The sequence below is a fragment of the Pelobates fuscus genome, chromosome 3 (genome assembly GCF_036172605.1).
Source record: "Pelobates fuscus isolate aPelFus1 chromosome 3, aPelFus1.pri, whole genome shotgun sequence".
NCBI lineage: Eukaryota > Metazoa > Chordata > Amphibia > Anura > Pelobatidae > Pelobates > Pelobates fuscus.
Genome location: NC_086319.1, coordinates 273,978,746 through 273,998,986, shown reverse-complemented (window position 1 = coordinate 273,998,986; position 20,241 = coordinate 273,978,746). Strand labels below are relative to the sequence as shown.

General features: G+C 42.1%; 1 protein-coding gene across 2 annotated transcripts in view; it reads right to left on the bottom strand.

The window, feature by feature from the left end:
- The window catches only part of GGCX (gamma-glutamyl carboxylase), a 51,675-nt gene that overhangs the window by 4,852 nt on the left and 26,582 nt on the right, over positions 1-20,241 (bottom strand). The window contains exons 12-14 of one of the 2 annotated variants that reach the window (XM_063448581.1): positions 13,987-14,117; positions 12,660-12,807; positions 12,196-12,391 (exon numbers count right to left, since the gene is read on the bottom strand). In XM_063448581.1, coding sequence (XP_063304651.1) covers positions 12,196-12,391; positions 12,660-12,807; positions 13,987-14,117 — 475 coding nt within the window. The remainder of the gene's footprint in view (positions 1-12,195; positions 12,392-12,659; positions 12,808-13,986; positions 14,118-20,241) is intronic. The other variant, XM_063448582.1, reaches the window with a different exon arrangement.

The window sequence follows — 20,241 nt, the reverse complement described above, 5'->3', positions numbered from 1 at the left end:
GAGGGAGTGATGGTTGCCCCGAGGATCCGACAGAAGAAAATGCGGAGACGGGAGAAGAAGCGGGTCCTGATATGACAGCTCCAGTAATTCCGGGAACCAAGCTTAGCCCTGCCACAGAGGTGTCAGCAACACCAACGATATCTGTTGACGTCGCACTTGTAGAAGGGTCTTGGAGATCATAGTGAATGGCGGAAATGCATAGGCTCCCTGTGCCGGCCAGTCCTGAAGAAAAGCCTCCCGTGGATGCGGTCGCGCAGGTCGCTCCCCAGCCCCATAGGCTCGCATCCGATTCCAGGACAAAATCCGGGGTCGGACCGAAAATTGCCTTGCCGTTCCAGGCTGACATATGTAACAGCCACCAACGAAGTTCGGTCTTGACTTCCTGTGTGATGGGAATCAGTTGGTCGTATGAGGGCTTCCTGCGCAGGAAGCGTGCCTTCAGGCATTGCATGGCTCTGTAGTGAAGGGGACCTGGGTAGATAACTTGGATCGAAGCAGACAATAGGCCTACCACTCGTGCCAGGATCCTGAGTGGGATCATCTCTTGACGCAGGATCCGGCGAATCTCTTTTCGAATGGCCGAAACTTTGGCTTGAGGGAGTCGCATCTATTTCGAACCCCAAAAATTGAACCACCTGCGTCGGTGTGAGGGCCGACTTTTCTCGGTTGACCACAAACCCCAGGGATTCGAATAAAGAGACCGCGTAGAGCGTCTGAGATTTCAGCCTGGAGGCGTCCTCGCAGAAGAGAAGCAAATCGTCCAGGTATATCAGGCACCGAATGCCCCTGGAGCGCAGGCATGCAGTTATAGGTTTCAGCAGTTTGGTGAAACACCAAGGTGCCGAGCTGAGGCCGAAGGGTAGGCAGGTGAATTGGCATGGCCTCCCTTTCCAGCTGAAACGGAGGAAACGGCGACATCCTGGTTCCACCGGCACGGAGAGATAAGCGTCCTTCAGGTCTAGACGAGTGAACCAATCCCCTGGGCGCAGTATGTCTCTTAGAAGATCAATGCCCTCCATCTTGAAGTGTTGATAGGAAACAAAGGCATTCAGGTTCCTCAGATTTATGACCGGGCGGAAATCTCCCGTCTTTTTCCTGACTAAGAAAATTGAGCTGAAGAAACCTCCGTCGTCTGGCGCCCACTGAACTGCCCCTTTGTCGAAAAGGGCTTGAATTTCGGCGTCAATGAGGGCCTGCAATGCTCTCGACGACACCGGAGTTGAGGGGGGCATCCTCTGGACAGGGGGCGAATGGAAGTCTATAACGTAACCTTGGACCGTTTGGAGTATCCAAGTGTCCGAAGAAATGTCCCGCCACCTGTCGAGACAAAAACGCAACCTGCCGGCATGCAAAAGACTGGGAGGAAACTGTGGTGTAATATGTCTCACCTGTGGGTAGTCTGCCCCTACCGCGTGACCGGTTTCCTCTGCCACGGTACGACCTCTGGGAGCTGAAGGACCCAGATTGGTAGCTGGGAAAGAAGGACGGTGTCCGGGATCCTCGATGGCTCGATGGCCAGAAGCGGCTGGAGGCACGACCCCGCTGCCTTCCAGCCCTGCCAAAAACCCGAGGAAAACCCTCCTCATCGAAGATTGGGCCTTATTCAGGGTGGCATAGAGGTTGACGTGCCTCTGGAGCTCTTTGATGAAGGGTTCTCCAAATAGTAGCCCTTTGGCCAACGGTCCCAGTTCCTTGGATCCCAGCTCAGATAACTTGGCGTCCATGCGTATAAGGACCGACTTCCTCCGCTCTGTGCACAATGCCACATTTGAGTTGCCCAGCAGGCAAATGGAGCGCAAAGCCCAATCTCTTATGGCTGCAGCGTCCAGGGGGGAATGCTGCGAGACAGCCTCGTCCGCCATGGCATGGATCCGTGCCAGCGGCCCCAACATGTCAAGCACCTTATCTTGTGCTAGGCGGAGACTGCGTTCGATCCCTTTCTTGGGATCACGCCCGTACGGGTCAAATAAGTGGAGACCATCATGTCGAATTCGGGCGCCATAGCGACCTTATCCGGTAAGGTGGGCCTAGGGCACTCAGCCCTCAATCTGAGTAGTGACCACTCAGGAGATCTGGGGTGCCGGATGGTGCGTGGGTCGAATAGGGGTTCGCCCGTTGAGTCCAGGAACACATCCTCCCCAAAGGAGGATTGCAGGTGTAGTGAGCCATCCTTGCCAGCGTCCTGTTGGTACGCCGGCTCCTCCGGGTCTTCCACGCCCCAATCCCTTTCGTCCTCTGAGGGGGATTGATCCGCCCGCCAATTATCCAGTACGGATAGGGGTGCGGGAAGGGTGAACTCCGCCTCGGGGAAGTAGCGCGTGCGCGCTGGAGACGCGGCGGACGTCCACCTGGGTCTCTTTGCGGGGAGCCTTACCCTTCCAGGTACTCGGTCCAGGGCCTTCACCCTTCGAGTAGCGCTTGGAAGCGTGTGCTTGGCCTCTGTCCGGTGAGTCGGGACCGGAATCTATCAGCGCATGCTGATTCTCTGACACATCCCTATCTTGGGATGACCGAGGAAGTGTGTGCAAGAGCGCTTTCTCCACCGAAGCGGCCACGGCCGCGTTAATCATAGCCTGCAGGCTCTCTTGGGTTGGAGCATCCATATCGTGACCGTAGTGTGACCCTGGGGGTAGAAATGACATGCGTCACCCAATTATAATGGCAGTAATGTAGGCGGACACAATGTAAAAGTGGACCCCAGAATAAGAAACTCCTGCATAATATCTCAGGCCAGCGGCCGTAAGGAGTTAGGCGTAGGTAGGCGCCGGCTCAGAAAAAGGGCACTGTCAGAGCAGGCCAATCTTATGGGCACAGGCAAAGCAGGCCAATCTTATGGGCACAGACAAAGCAGGCCAATCTTATGGGCACAGACAAAGCAGGCCAATCTTATGGGCACAGACAAAGCAGGCCAATCTCATGGGCACAGACAAAGCAGGCCAGACATAGGGCACAGACAGCGCAGGCCAGGTATAGGGGTACACATAAAGCAGGCCAGGCATGTGGCACAGTCAAAGCAGGCCAGTGACAAGGGCACAGACAGCGCAGGCCAGGTCACTACGGAAAGTACATGTAAAAAGGGTCACTTTAGTGAAGTGAACCTCCAGATGGTCAAATAGGGCTGAAGAGTGAGTTGCAAGGGGTTAATGCAGCACATATAATCACCCCCACCTTGCTAAGCCCTGTCTAAAGGACCTTGAATGAGCACAGCTCTGATAGAGGTCCTTGCAATCAGGAATGTGAAGCTATAGCTACTGTTGTAATGCAGGGGGGAAAGGGGTGTTCCGAGACCGCCAGGACCTATAGGTAGGCCTCAGACTGCGGTCTAACGTAGGTAGGGAACCCCCTCAGCGTGTAAAACGCTATGCCAGCCCTCTAACAAGTGGGGGAGGGAGCGTGTGTATAGTGCTCCCTCCTCCCCTCGGCGGACACATGCGGTCCGCGGGATGATCTGGCCGCGACCGGCGGCCACGTGTAGGAAAGCTCTGGTCGTCGGGAGGAGCGCTCGCGTGGCAAGCAGCCCGCGACCGGAGGCAGAGGAAAAAATAGACACGGGACCGGTGGAGACGTACTTCGCGGTCCCGAGGGCTCGGGGGGGATCGGAGGAGGCAGCAAACGGACGGCCTCTCAAAACCCCCGAGCAGCACAATACCCGAAGCACAAACAGGAAAAAACAGAGAGGGGACAGTTAAGGGGATAGCGCCCCAAAGGGAGAAATAAAAGAATCCCAGTAGAGGAGAAAAGGGTTAGAAAAAAATATCCCCTAAGGGAAAAAACAGTCCTCAAGGAATTAAACAAAACAGACAATGATCATACATATACAAAAATATGATTGGTTGTTTACTCTCTGGTGTTTTGTTGCTGTGGAGTTCTAGTAAAGAGAGACTTAAGCAAATATGAAGCCTCCTGTCATGTTATAAAATTCCAATTATATACTGAACAAATGTGTAGTACCAGCTCACTCTCCTATCTACTAAACAGCAACTTCAATGTTGACAGATTTTATTAGTTTTTAAAAACACCTAATCTAGGCAAAAAAAATAATGGGGATTTAGTTACATTATATGGCCCCCAGCAGCACCCCATTTAAGCATGTTCAGGTGAGTGCAACCATCCCCCATGTTTCATATATATATATATATATATATATATATATATATATATATATATTTGGGAGTCTAGCCAACTCCTTGGTTTTGCACCCCTCCCTGTTACAGGTGCCTCATCTCAGGTCCCTATTTAGCATTGTACTGCAGAGAGCCTCAGATGGATTTTTCCCCCAAGTAAGTGGGTTAATCTCATAAGAGCAGACATTAGACTGTGAGAGTAGGACCTGCCAAAGATGGGGTACATTGACGTTGTGGCAGGCTTATGCAATGTATGATCATAAAATGTAACTAAATCCCCATTATTATTTTTTGCCTAGATTAGGTGTTTTTAAAAACTAATAAAATCTGTCAACATTGAAGTTGCTGTTTAGTAGATAGGAGAGTGCGCTGGATCTTGTGTATTGTTTATTGTATAATATGGCCCCCAGCAGCACCCCATTTAAGCATGTTCAGGTGAGTGCAACCATCCCCCATGTTTCAAATTTGTAGTACCCACCAGTGAGTCACTGTAATCGAGACATAGATTACTCAAGGTCAGCTTTCTGGCAGCACTCAAGAGAATCACATTACCATGTGACTTCATAAAAGTCAATCGTATCATCTGATTACGGCAAGAGGACAAAGAACAGGCTCCCTATGTCATTTGGTCTGATTTAGGATAGGCATTTTGTAGGTTAGAATAAAAACTAAAAAAAAAAAAAAAAAAAAAAAAAGAGTATTTACTTAACTTTGAAATCCCACCCAAACTAAATTTTAAAGCTGAGTTGGGAGGGGGGGGTTAGTTATTTTAGCTAAAATTATTTTCAGTCCATTATAATTCAGTTTAGTAAACTACAAGCTTTGGAACATAAGAATTGTATTGAGTGACAAAAGCAAGCTTTTAAATAATTGATAATGAGCTCAAAATGACAGATCTGCATTTCTTTACTCCAGTAAACACTATAAAATACTTTACTGGGTGAGGTGTACAGAGGAGTTAAGTACAAATACATCTCTCTGTGGCACTTACATGTCTAAAGGGGCATGACTGCTCTATAAAAGGGATAGGCAACTTTGGCACTCCAGGTTTTGTGGACCACATCTCCCATAATGCTCTCATGGCCATAATGCTAGCAAAGCATCAGGGGAGATACAGTTGCAAGAAAAAGTATGTGAACCCTTTGGAATGATATAGATTTCTGCACAAATTGGTCATAAAATGTGATCTGATCATCAAAGTCACAATAGACAATCACAGTCTGCTTAAACTAATAACACACAAAGAATGAAATGTTGCCATGTTTTTATTGAACACACCATGTAAACGTTCACAGTGCAGGTGGAAAAAGTATGTGAACCCCTAGACTAATGACATCTCCAAGAGCTAATTGGAGTGAGATGTCAGCCAACTGGAGTCCAATCAATGAGATGAGTTTGGAGGTGTTGGTTACAGCTGCCCTGCCCTATAAAAAACACACACCAGTTCTGGGTTTGCTTTTCACAAGAAGCATTGCCTGATGCGAATGATGCCTCGCACAAAAGAGCTCTCAGAAGACCTACGATTAAGAATTGTTGACTTGCATAAAGCTGGAAAGGGTTATAAAAGTATCTCCAAAAGCCTTGCTGTTCATCAGTCCACGGTAAGGCAAATTGTCTATAAATGGAGAAAGTTCAGCACTTCTGCTACTCTCCCTAGGAGTGGCCGTCCTGTAAAGATGACTGCAAGAGCACAGCGCAGACTGCTCAATGAGGTGAAGAAGAATCCTAGAGTGTCAGCTAAAGATTTACAAAAGTCACTGGCAAATGCTAACATCCCTGTTAGCGAATCTGCAATACGTAAAACACTTAACAAAAATGGATTTCATGGGAGGATACCACAGAGGAAGCCACTGCTGTCCAAACAAAACATTGCTGCACATTTACAGTTTGCACAAGAGCACCTGGATGTTCCACAGCAGTACTGGCAAAATATTCTGTGGACAGATGAAACCAAAGTTGAGTTGTTTGGAAGAAACACACAACACTATGTGTGGCGAAAAAGATGCACAGCACACCAACATCAAAACCTCATCCCAACTGTGAAGTATGGTGGTGGGGGCATCATGGTTTGGGGGTGCTTTGCTGCGTCAGGGCCTGGACGGATTGCTATCATCGAAGGAAAAATTAATTCCCAAGTTTATCAAGACATTTTGCAGGAGAACTTAAGGCCATCTGTCTACCAGCTGAAGTTCAACAGAAGATGGGTGTTGCAACAGGACAATGACCCAAAGCATAGAAGTAAATCAACAACAGAATGGCTTAAACAGAAGAAAATACACCTTCTGAAGTGGCCCAGTCAGAGTCCTAACCTCAACCCGATTGAGATGCTGTGGCATGACCTCAAGAAAGCGATTCACACCAGACATCCCAAGAATATTGCTGAACTGAAACAGTTCTGTAAAGAGGAGTGCACGTCTGATCTGCAACTACAGGAAACATTTGGTTGAAGTTATTGTTGCCAAAGGAGGTTCAACCAGTTATTAAATCCAAGGGTTCACATACTTTTTCCACCTGCACTGTGAATGTTTACATGGTGTGTTCAATAAAAACATGGCAACATTTCATTCTGTGTTTGTTATTAATTTAAGCAGATTAGGATTGTCTATTGTTGTGACTTAGATGATGATCAGATCACATTTTATGGCCAATTTGTGCAGAAATCCATATCATTCCAAAGGGTTCACATACTTTTTCTTGCAACTGTATAGTCTACAACAGTACTCACGGCTGTCTATCACTGCTCTATAATATTCTTCGTACAGTTTGGTATCTGCTTAGAAAATGCTTTTCCAGCTAATTTGGAATCCCTAACAGAATTATGTATGCATTTACCTTTATGGCACTATGTAGTTAAACTTCTAAATAACTGAAATTAGCTATTTTGGACTACAAATGGAAATTCAGTATGAACTCCTGGCAATTCACACTTCAGTGAATAATGCTGCTAGTGTCAAATTGCTGTTTTTTCACATCTCTCTGAACTTACAGCTGTTTTGTTATTTGTTTATTGACATTCTAATTCCCTAGTCACACGCAAATACACATTGCACATCTTCCTTTAAAAAATATAGAGTGTTTTCAACACACAAGGGGTAATATTACACATGGGTAGTATCTCAGTTCTAAAACAGCTGACTGAAGAAGAAGAAAAAAAAAATGTAAATGCTTTAAATAGTCCCCACCTGTCTTGCTGTTCCAGGAATCAGTACTGTTCGGAGTGTTATTTTATTTATTGCCCTGAAGTTGGACTCCTGAAGTCACGTTTAAAGGCTCTCTATACAATCCCAGAAGCAAATAGAAAATCCATATTAAAGGATCACTATAGTGTCAGGAAAACAAAGCGGTTTTCCTGACACTATAGTGCCCTGAGGGTGACCCTCCCGTGGTGCTGAAGGGGTTAAAACCCCTTCAGCCACTTACCTTAATCCAGCACCGGGCTCCCTCGGCGCTGGTGACCTCTCCTCCCCCGCCGACGTCAGCGGAGCCGAAGGCGCATTTCACAATGCTTTCCTATGGACGCTCTGCGTGATGGAGGTGCGTTGCAGATGCGCCTCTAGTGGCTGTCTGGAAGACAGCCACTAGAGGCTGGATTAACCTCAAATGTACACATAGCAGTTTCTCTGAAACTGCTATGTTTGCATCTGAAGGGTTAAAACCTGAGGGACCTGGAACCCAGACCACTTCATTGAGCTAAAGTGGTCTGGGTGACTATAGTGTCCATTTAATATGAACATTGCATTTGGTTTTTACTCACTACATGTAAAATGCAATGAGGCCATGTGATCATGGAAATTGAACATTCAAAATCAATTTCAAACAGAAAAAAATATATTTATTTCTTAGAGTGCTTCTATATACAAAAGATTTAATTTTGTTTAAAATCAGTTGAGCACTATTTGAACTTTACCCAATAAAACGTTAGGCATTCATTTTATATGAGATCTATATCTTAAGCATTGTTTTGTTTAGGAGTGGTTAGCAATAACATGTCTGATGGCATTCATATAAATCACAAGAAACCATTTTAATGAATCTACTGTGAAACACAGAAAAAAAGTTTGCTATAATTTACCCCTATTTATGTGGTTTCATGTTTGAAGCTAGTCAAAATGTGCACAGAAAGACTTGACTCGATCTGTAAACGTTAGTGAGGATACAATACTTATGTATGGCAGGGAAGCATAACTATCTTTTGCACTACATAATTTACGTAAAAAGTATGGTGCTTGGAGTATTCCTTTAACCCCTTAAGGACTGAGCCAAATGTAAACGTTGTGATCAAAACAAAAAACTTAAAACCTGGTATTTGAGCTATATGTCTGTCCAACCGTAATTCGCCTCTTTCTTATTATGAGCACCCACACTTATTATAAATAATTTTGTTCAGGGGAAATAGGGCTTTCATTTAACACCAAATATTTAGCTATGAAACATAATTTAATATAAAATGTTAAAAAGGGAGAAAATAAGATTTAATTTTAACTGTCATTTTAACTGTGACGGTCATAATACCGTTTGCTTTTACTGCAATACAATATTTGTATTCAGTGATGTCTCGTGTAAAACAGTACCCCCTATGTACAGGATTTATGGTGTTTTGGGAAGTTACAGGGTCAAATATAGCATGTTACATTTTTCTATTTTTTCACATTGAAATTCGCCAGATTGGTTACGTTGCCTTTGAGACAGTGTGGTAGCCCAGGAATGAGAATTACCCCCATGATGGCATAACATTTGCAAAAGTAGACAACCCAAGGTATTGCAAATGGGGTATGTCCAGTCTTTTTTCAGTAGCCACATGCAGTGGTGTATTTAGGATTTGTGCTGCCCTAGGCAGGACGGTGCTCGGGCACCCTCCCACTAATTAAAATTTTGCCCACCCCTTCCTGTCAAGGCCGCACTTTGACTGACAGACGCTCACTCACTGATAGATGCATACACTCATTGACCCACACTCTCATATACACTGACAAACAATGACATACACACACTCACTGATTTGACACACTGATAGACAGACATACACTACTCGGACACACACTCACTGACAGACGCACACACTCACATTCACCGACACACACTCACTCACATTTCCTCCACTAACTATTATTAATATATATTTTTTAAATTGAAATCCACCCAGCCTCCCTACTTTTGGGATAGCTGGGTGGATTTCTCACCTGGGAGCACTTTCAGCGAGGGAGCACTTTCCTCTGAGCGCTCTGCTCAGCTCCCTCGCTCGCCACAGAGTAATGCCGGAATCCGGAATATGACGTCATATTCCGGCTCCCAGCATCATTGTGGGTCGCGCGAGGTAGCAGAAGGCTCAGGCAATAGTGCTCCCTCGCCGCCCGACCAGGAAACCACTGCCCGTCTGCCCATGGGTAGCCCAAAGGTGGCCAACTGGCCACCTCTTGGGCTCCCATAAATCGAGGCAAACCAGGTATTTGCCTGGGTATTTGGGGAGGCTTTTTTTGCCGCCCCCTGGAAATTGCCGCCCAAGGCAAATGCCTTGTTTGCCTCGTGGCAAATACGTCCCTGGCCACTTGGTCACAAACACTAGGCAAAGTTAGCGTTAATATTTGTTTGTGTGTGAAAAATGGAAAAAACTAATTTGAACACCAATTTTGGCCAGTGTTTGTGACTAAGTGGCTACTAAAAAAGACTGGACATACCCCGTTTGCAATACCTTGGGTTGTCTACTATTGCAAATGGTATGCCATCATGGGGGTAATTTTCATTCTTGGGCTACCATGCGGTCACAAAGGCAATGTAACCAATCTGGTGAATTTAATTGTGAATTTGAAAAAACTGAAACGCAAGCCTTATATTTGACTCTATAACTTTTGAAAAAACCTTAAAACCTGTACACGAGGGGTACTGGTTTACTCAGGAGACTTCACTGAAAACAAATATTTGTGTTTCAAACAGTAAAAAATATCAAAGCAATAATATCGTCAGTGTAAGTGCCGTTTGTGTGTGAAAAATGCAAAAAATGTCACTTTCACTGACGATATCATCGTTGTAATACATTTTACTGTTTTAAAACACTAATATTTGTGTTCAGCGAAGTCTCCCGAGTAAAACAGTACCCCCCATGTCCAGTTTTTATGGTGTCTTGGAAAGTTATAGGGTTAAATATAGTGCTAGCAAATTAAATTCCCTATACTTTCGGCCCGGGTTGTCAAGCAGGTTCCGCAAATTGTCATTAATAAAATTACCTAATTATGTAAAAATATTACATAAATATACGTAGAATATATATATATATATATATATACATATATATACATACACACACATATATATATATACACATATACACACACACACACACATATATATATATATATACATATACACACACACACACATACATACACACATACACACATATATAATTTTTTTTAAAAATCATTTTTATTTATATATAGGTATATATATATATATATATATATAGTGATATATACGAATATACTTATGTATATAGATACCGTATATATATTATTTCGTTCTACGTGTATTTTGATATCAATATATATTAATATCACAATACAGTTAGAACAAATAACATATTATTTATTTTTTTACGTATTTACATTTTTTTTATTTTTTTTATTATTTATATATTTAATCAATCATTCTACGTGTATTTTGAAATTAAAATATATATTAATATTAAAATACACTTAGTGTACTCTCTGATCATACAACTATTACTTAAGCATGCATACGTAGACTGGCTACACTACTATAGTTTAGTTTGTACCCCTAGCCTGCTCCCACTCATAAATATAAAATGTGCGGTTTTATTTGCCATGACATTGTACGCTGTTGAACTGCTTGTCATCGCTGTTGTGGCTTTACAAGCTTATCTGTTATTCTATGCACAAGAAAAATAAAGAATTTAAAGTGTGTGTGTGTGTGTATATGTGTGTATGTATATATATATTCTAAGTATATTTCATTTTTAACTGACTTTCATATACAATCAATTCCTCATTCTTATTTTATATGAGCAAACCCAAAGATGTATTATTCTTCTATGAAGCCCATGTGTTATAACGCCAGATTTTGAGATGAAAGATGAAACATTTTACATATGAGTACATGCCATGTATGGTCAAATAAAGATATAACTTTCCACCTATAACATCTATTACAGAGCGGGTGGGCTTATAACTGCACCAATTTCGCAAATTTCCGCAATTGCACAATTTTGACACTTTATGACTCCTCTTATTCTTATACCAAATATACATTTGTTGTAATGGTTATATAACAATATTTTCCTTTTTTTCTCTCAATCTACTTTGTTGGGCATCTTTTTGTTCTCCCCCATAATTTCCTTCATAAGTTCTGTTCAGTCGGTTTTCTTAAAGGAACACTTCAAACACCATAGCCACTGTAACCTTTTCGCTGTGTCTTATTTGATTTAAGATAATTTGAAAATTATTGATAATAAACTTTTACAAAAGGTGTGCAACCAAAACTTCTTATGACTACTACCATTATAAACAGGATACCCTAGAAGCTCTACAGCTTAATGTAGTGGTTTTGGTGCATATAGACTGTCCCTACAGTAACTCATGTGTAGCCACTGCCTTTTCTGAGGAAATGGTGGCTGCAGGAAGACCAGTGCGGAGATGGATAGAAGGCAAATTAATATTTTTTATTTTAACATTGGGCCATTGAATCTAATACTTTAGAGTTTCTCTTTAATTATATTACACAATTATAATTTTATGTTTAATGAAATTAAATACACAATGTATAAGTAACTTGATTTTTAGAATGCAATTCATTAATTCTGATATTGAATAACCAATCAAAGCCAGGAGTGGAAACTTTCCAATGTTTGGCCTTAACATTCTATCAGCAACAGGTAGTATTAAATGCCAAACCATAGCCGGACATAATTTGTTTTTAAGTAAAGTCCCTAAACGTTCTGATTCATGGACCTATTTTGAAAGGCAGTCAATTGTTTGACATTGGCACCAAAATTTTTTTTTTTTCCTATGGTGGCTGCATAACAGTCTTTAAACGGTGTCTATAAAAGTTCTGCGCTTACCTCCGTCTCATCATGTAGTATTTCTTGTTGACAAAACGCTCAAATCTCTGTATTATTGTTGCGTTGCGCCTCCTCTCAGCCTCTGCCACTCGCATCTCCCTGCGTAAGTAAGCGACAACTAGAGGATCAGCAGAACTGACATCATCTACTGTTCCAGATAGAAGAGGCTGCAACTCTGGAGGCAGTGGAGAGGTCTCTGAAAGGATACAATCAGGATTAAAAGGTTACCGCAAAGCAGATCATTAAAGACTTTCCAAAGGACATGTAGCCTAAGGATAAACTAAGTGTGTTTTAAATTATAAATCCTTTTTAATCCACATTAGTAATTATTACATCCTTTAAAAGTCTGTTGTATGAATTGTATATATTGGTCTTCACTGCATTAGGCTTGAGGAGAACTTGTTCCTCATGGTTTACATTGACCAACATGAAACCCACCCTACTGTTACGTCTGGTACTCTTACCACTTCCGTTCTCCACCTTCTCCTTTAGTTCTCGCAGGCGAGTGAGCTTCTGTTCCAATGTCACGGCTGTAGTGTTAACATAAATGTACATATAACACGAGGGTCCTGGAGACACGGTAAAAACTTTGTGGTACTCACCAGCCGGGAGCTGACAGAATAATCGGGGGGGAAAAAATAGCCAGAAATGTATAAGTTCTTTACAGATCTCAGAGAATGAAATGTAGTACTTAACAGAACCAAACTATGGAGTGTGGGTAATGTAATACAGCAGGGATAGGAAACTTTCGGCACTCAAAATGTGGACTACATCACCCATAATGCCCTTACTGCCATAATGCTGTTAAGCATCAGGGGGATGTAGCACACAACATCTGGAGTGCTAAAGGTTGCCCACAGCTGCACTGTAGTAATAGAAAATAACAGTACAAGCTTGATATTTCATTGCCATGACATTTTTAAGCAAAATAGATAAAAGTGTTCAGCAAAAAAAAAAAAAAAAAAAAAAAAAGGGGGGGGGGGGAGATATGGAGATATGCTGTATAAAACGACAAAAGAAGTAAGCTTAGTACTCTTTCAAAAGCAGAGCAGAGTAATGTTCTCTCATTTTCTCTGTATCTTTCACAATGACTTGATATGCATAACACGGTGACATGTGATATGGCATGTTCAGCATTCTGTGCATTTGTAACCTTATCTTGGATAATTTGCTGAACACAGAATAATGAGGGGATATAATCGGAAAAGATCTAAAGAATTCTAAAACTATACACAATTTCACAAATAGTTTTCTAAATTAGGCAGCTCTAATAGCGTGTGTTTAGCCCCAGTAGTGCATACTTTTTTCCCCTCATGCAGCTACTATAGGAAAAGTCAAGATTTGGTGCCCATGTCAAACAACTGACTGCCTTTCAAAATATGTCCATATAGAGAACGTTCAGGGACTGTATTTAAAAACAAAATTACGTCAGGCTATGGTTTGGCATGCTTTACTACTGTCTGAGAATGATTAGGGCCAAATGTTGGAACGTATTCACTCCTGGCTTTGATTGGTTAATGGATATGAGAATTACTGAATTGCATTCCATTTATTTTAAATATGAATTTTCCCCTCTCGCTTTTCCGATAATGCATTGTTTAAAGCCTTACTAATGCTAAGAGCCACCCTGTGGTCAAATTAGTTACTGCTCTACAACAATGCTTAAAACATTGGCAGTCAGGAATGTAATATGCAGTTGTGTATGAGGTACCCAAAAGGGGCCTTTACACAGAAGAATGACTATGCGAGTTGTTCTCTCTTGACTCATTTTGCACTCAGGCTATATGTTACCTGCATTCGCTCTCCTTCTTTCAGTGTAAAGTTTTTTGCATCCTTCACAATCTCCACATTGACCTCTCCTTGAAGAACCTGTATGCTGGTGTTGCCCAAGTCTTCACTAACAAAATTCTCTAGGTACAGGCCTGATAGGAACAAAAAAAGAAAAAGAGAACAAAAAAACAAAAAAACAAAAATAATACATATTTACACTGATGTAGATTAATTTAGAAATAAACAAATATGTTTAAATGTCTATCTGTTCCTGTCCAAATCTGAGATGATTAAATTGCGTATACGCAGAAGTAAGCTCACACTGACACATGGAGTTCAGGTTAAAAGCACTTCAGAAAATTTAATACAATCTGGTTGGAAAACAGTTGTGTAGATCTTTTTAAAAGCAAAATGACATCATCATTGAATATCAGATAATAACAAATAAACATCATTAATTGGATTAAACGTTATGTGACTATATCAGTGTCCACCCATCAATATTATTAATTGGCTCAGGGATTTGAGTGACCAGCTAGGTGTCCTCCCACCGGGAGGTGGTATTGTTCTGGACAAGGGTGTGGACAGAAGGCTCAGGCGCCATCTTTCCCAGCATGAGGTTTACTCGGTGGAAAGGGGGGCTTGAGCGTCATTTTACACAGTCAGTGATATCGGGCCTCATGTCCAGGTGCAAGGTCTCTTATGAATAGAACATTTCATTACTACTGTGTTCTCGTGGCCTTCAAATTATACTATGTTGCAAGTTAGGGGAAAGTCAGTAAAGTCAGCAGTTCCTGAGTTAATCATGTCTTTATAGAGAATACAGTCTTTGTCTATTGTATTAGATGTGCTGGGAAATTCTGTCATGTAATGTAGTTTTAAAATGAACAAGTTAGGTTATGAGGACAAAATGGAGGATTGAAGAAGTCAGGTTAGGAGGACAAAATGGAGGATTCACAGTATGCAGTTAAAATGGAGTTAGTACAATAATTCAATACAAGTTCAATAAAGATTTTTAATAATTCTACATCAGTCCCCCCTATGAAATGTTAATATTCTAAGAGATAAACTTTATTAGTTAGTTTCAGAAGACAGGTTAGCCCAAAGGCACAAAACCCTATGAAGTAACGGTTCTTAAAGTCTTCTTAGTTCTTCAGAGGGACATCATAAATAGACAAGCTTACATTACCATATGGACCTGTGTTATCTGGAATATAGGCACAACAAGTCATGGTGACAGGTAAACGTTGTTGGTTGCAATAGATATAATAAATGCAAATCAAAATATTATTATTATTATTAGCAGTGACGGTTGGGAAAATGGACTCAAACTTTCCCTTTACTGCAAAATCATCTGGTACCCCCCTTGGCACACCTATGGCATCTATATATATATATATATATATATATATATATATATATATATATATATCAAACTTTCCCTTTAGAGGGGTGCTCCTTTTTATGTTCTGAAGCATGAATGTGGTGTGTCAAGAGTACCTTGTCATGTATTATGTGTATGGACATAATAACCTTGGCTAGGGCGCATTTGCTTATGCATTGTAGTATTAAACCTGTCCCACGCTACATCAGCGTAGGTGGACTCGGATCATTTAGTCAATATTAATATCACCACAAACTCAGGATGGGCAAATAATCCTGAGGGAGCTTGGCGTTTGGATCTCTTTAGCTTCACGAGGTCTCCTTTTGGGGTCCTCGGCTTTCCATTGATGGCAGGTGGTCAGGCATTATTATGGCCATCAAACACCTACTTGCTGGTATCTTTTTATTTAACAAGTCATTTTTTTCTTTAGAGTCAAAAGTGTGTCAAAATCAACAAATGTCACTTCTCATGTTGCAGAGAGAGTCTTGAATCTGGAACAATGAATCCACTGAGTGATCTCTGCAACTTTCACAATGCACTACTGGGTATATGGTCTTGGATGTCACATTGATGACCGGCTAGGCTTCTGGCCATCCTGACAAAATGTCTATGATAACTAGTGCATATTTGACCCAGTAGCTCTTTGTCATCTGGATTCTTGAAAGGGATATTGAGAGTTAGCTAGGTGCTTAGGATTCTCCTCCTCTTCTGCCTGAGCTGTCCTTGGCACAAATAACACAGGATCGGCAGTGACTGGTGATTAGAGGAGTAATTCTAGGTGCTTTAGAGTATTTAGAGATCAAAGAGTTCATGAGGGTCTTGGATAGGTATAAAGTTCCATGGGCTCACTGCCCAGTACATGTTTTTGGGTAAACAGAGCTTAAGAGCGTTGGAGTACAGCCCGTCTTCAAGGGTTGCCCCTTTCTGTTTTTCCAGCTTTGTATTTCTTCAGGGTCAGCAGCTGCTTGTCATTCTTTCAGAAGCTTGAGATCTGTAGGTAGGATCTACATGGTGAGTATAGAAGTTTCTTTAGCGGACACCCTTCTGTCCACTTCCCTTGGTGCACTTGTGGCTTGGTTGGCAGCTTTTGGGCAGCTGAGTGCTGCACCCAGGGCATGTCTTGAGTCAGTGTAGATATTGGCATGTCTTCCTTCAGGCATTTTGTATGCCACTGAGAAGGCTGTCAATTCAGCATCTTGAGCAGATGTGAGTGAGGAAAGTGAAGGTGCTTGACGTACCTGATCTTCTGTAGCAACAGCAAATCCAGTATGGTACCTTTCCTCTTTATCCGCAAACAGAGTGGAGTCAGGATCTGGTAAAGCTACTTTGTCTTTCTATTCACAGTTCTCTTGCTGACCCCCCTCTGTAGAGATTTGTAAATTGAATGTTCATGTTTTGTTCTAATGAGTCAAGTTCCTTTCATGAGATTTCTGGGGACTTAGTGAAGAAAAAACATGAGGGACAGCCACCTCCCTTACTTCCATGGGAATCTGGGTCAGGGCCGCACTATTTCCTTGAGAGTGCCCAAAACAGTTCTTTCAGTGTGGTATTCCCCCCTGGGAAGTGGCGGAAGAGTGGCCAGAGCAACTTTTCTTCAAAATATAATGTTGTCAGGTAGAGGCAGAGTTGTCTATGAGTGGAGGAAATTGGTAAGGAATAAGAAGGGAGGAAGCATATAAAGGATATAGATATGGTGGTGGGGAGATGGAAGAATGAGTAGTGGATAGAGTGAGAGGGAAGAAGGTGGAGTAGGAGGAGGAGAAGGCGGAGTAGAGGGAGGAGTAGGAGGAGGAGAAGGAGGAATAGAGGAGAAGTAGGAGGAGAGAGGAGAAGGTGGAGTAGAAGGAGAAAGTGGAGTAGAGGGAGGAGTAGGAGGAGGAGAAGGAGAAATAGAGGGAGGAGTAGGAAGAGGAGGGAGGAGTAAGAGCAGGAGGAAGGGGTGGGGGGGGGTAGAGGAGAAGGAGGAGGAAAGAGGAGAAGGTGGAGTAGAGGAAGGAGTAGGAGGAGAAAGTGGAGTAGAGGGAGGAGTAGGAAGAGGAGGGAGGAGTAAGAGCAGGAAGAAGGAGTAGGAGGAGGAGAAGGTGGAGTAGAGGGAGGAGTAGGAGGAGAAAGTGGAGTAGAGGGAGGAGTAGGAGGAGAAAGTGGAGTAGAGGGAGGAGTAGGAGGAGAAAGTGGAGTAGAGGGAGGAGTAGGAAGAGGAGGGAGGAGTAAGAGCAGGAAGAAGAAGTAGGAGGAGGAGAAGGTGGAGTAGGAGGAGAAAGTGGAGTAGAGGGAGGAGTAGGAAGAGGAGGGAGGAGTAAGAGCAGGAAGAAGGAGTAGGAGGAGGAGAAGGTGGAGTAGAGGAAGGAGTAGGAGGAGAAAGTGGAGTAGAGGGAGGAGTAGGAAGAGGAGGGAGGAGTAAGAGCAGGAAGAAGGAGTAGGAGGAGGAGAAGGTGGAGTAGAGGAAGGAGTAGGAGGAGAAAGTGGAGTAGAGGGAGGAGTAGGAAGAGGAGGGAGGAGTAAGAGCAGGAAGAAGGAGTAGGAGGAGGAGAAGGTAGAGTAGAGGGAGGGGCAGTAGGGGAAAGTGGGGGACTTGTAGATGAAGGGAAGGGATCGGTGGGAGGAATGGATGGATTGGTTAGAGGAATAAGCGGGGGTGGGCAGGTAAGGGAGCAAACAGGTGATGTAGCAATGGAGGATACATCAGGAATCAAGACTAGGTAGAAATGCAATGGAGGCTGCAAATAGCCCATGTACAACAACTATTAACTGGCCCTATGCTTTCCCTAGAGAAAAATAATAAAAGGCTAACATGCTCATCTTGTCTCCACAAGCCTCGAACGTTTCACTCCCATGGGTGGCCCATGATGGCTTGCCCACCACTTCTCCACACGGGGCCTTGTGCCCGCGGAGACAGACGCTATCCCTGACTCTCGTTCTTAATTTAATAATTTATATCTAACATCTCAAAATGTAATTTCTACTTATATCACAAATATACATTATCACAATTTTATGTCTCGTAAATGGGATAAAATTTATTCTACTCTTTACTGATAATGTATTTTTTAAAACATACAAAATAGACAAATAACATTGCCTTCTGCAAAATAAATGGAAAAGATAATGGAGATTTTGTTAAGCTTATAAATGGCTATACATTAATTCACATTTCTTGTTCTCCAGTTTCTGGCTGTTGATGACAATGTACAATGTAATAGAGCAGCGGAAAATGCTAGTAGAATGCTTGGTTGCATAGGGAGAGGTATTAGCAGTAGGAAGAGGGAAATGCTCATGCCATTGTACAGAACACTGGTGGGACCTCACTTAGAGTACTGGATACAGTACTGGAGACCATATCTTCAGAAGGATATGGATACCTTATAGAGAGTTCAAAGAAGGGCTATTAAACTGGTTCATGGATTGCAGGATAAAATTCACCAGGAAAGGTTAAAGGATCTTAACAGGTATAGCTAGGTGAAAGGACGAGACAGGGGAAATATGATAAAAGCATTTTAAATACATAAAGGGAAAACAACACAGTAAAAAGTGGAGACTATATTTAAAAGAAGGAAAACTACCATAACAAGAGGACATAGTCTCAAAAATAGAGGGACCAAGGTTTTAAAAATAATATCAGGAAGTATTACATTACTGAGAGGGTAGTGGATGCATGGAATAGCCTTCCAACTGGAGTGGTAGAGGTTAACTCAGTAGAAGTGTTTTAAGCATGCGTGGGATAGGCATAAGGCTAAGCACTTGCTGCTAGTAACAGATCTAGAATTAATATACTATAATGCCCAAAGTCTCAATTCCTACGCATATGCAATAATAAAATATCTGGGCTTACAACAAAAATTATGTTAGTCAGTCTTTAAACTTGGCTTATTCATTTGTTCAAGAAATCTTGGTTTATTAGAACTTTCTTTTAGTAAATGTTCTTTAAGATAACCCTTCTTTCAGCATGTTATCAATCTTTGTACACAAAGCTAAAACACACTTGTTACTTATACGTGAAACGATAGGATATATATCCTATCTACATATTAACCAATACTTGTCACAGACACCTTCCTGACACAGGGAAACTAATAGCAGGATAATCCTAGTAACCGTAACCTTTTTGTTCATAATATATGGGAATTAAGGAAGACAGCATGTCTTTAAGATAGGATGAGCATGACACAATACACGGGCGGAAAATAAATAAATAAATAAAATAAATAAATAAACTCACGGAATGCAAACAATATACCTACAGCCATTAATCACTTTTCCTCTTCACAATCTAGCTTAACAACTTTGCATATTCCCTCTATCCACATTGCATAGCAATGCAACAAATCACACTTGCCTTTACATTTTTAACTCGTCCAAATAATTCTCTATTCCTGCATCAGATTCACTTTCCTAACCTTCGTAATAAACACTGAGCTACATCCCTGACTCCTTATCTTATACAACAGTCTTGGAGAAAATACTTTGTTCCATTGCTAAATCTTATTAGTTTCTGAATAATTTTACTGAACGCAGAACTGAAAAACCAGGAATGTCACCCCTCCCTCTCCCCCCTCGCGTCTCACAGAAGGCAAGGAGAGAGCCAGCATGAAGTTTTTTAACCATGTCAGCGCTGGAAAGACAGTTACGTTACAATTATTGCAAAAGCAAAGAGACACAAAAACACAACATTTAATAATACTCTTCAGTGAAACTCAATACAAAACCCCCACCCTCTACCAGGGTAATGGCTAACACAAAATACAAAAACAATTATTATAATATACATACATTCTTAACCCTTTGTGATCTAGTTCTTCCTCAACCCTACCTTCCTGCTGAATAGCATTGCTACTCTGTACCAGTAAGCTTGCTTTCTTCTCTGTCAGTAATCTACCACATGAAGGCACAGCAAT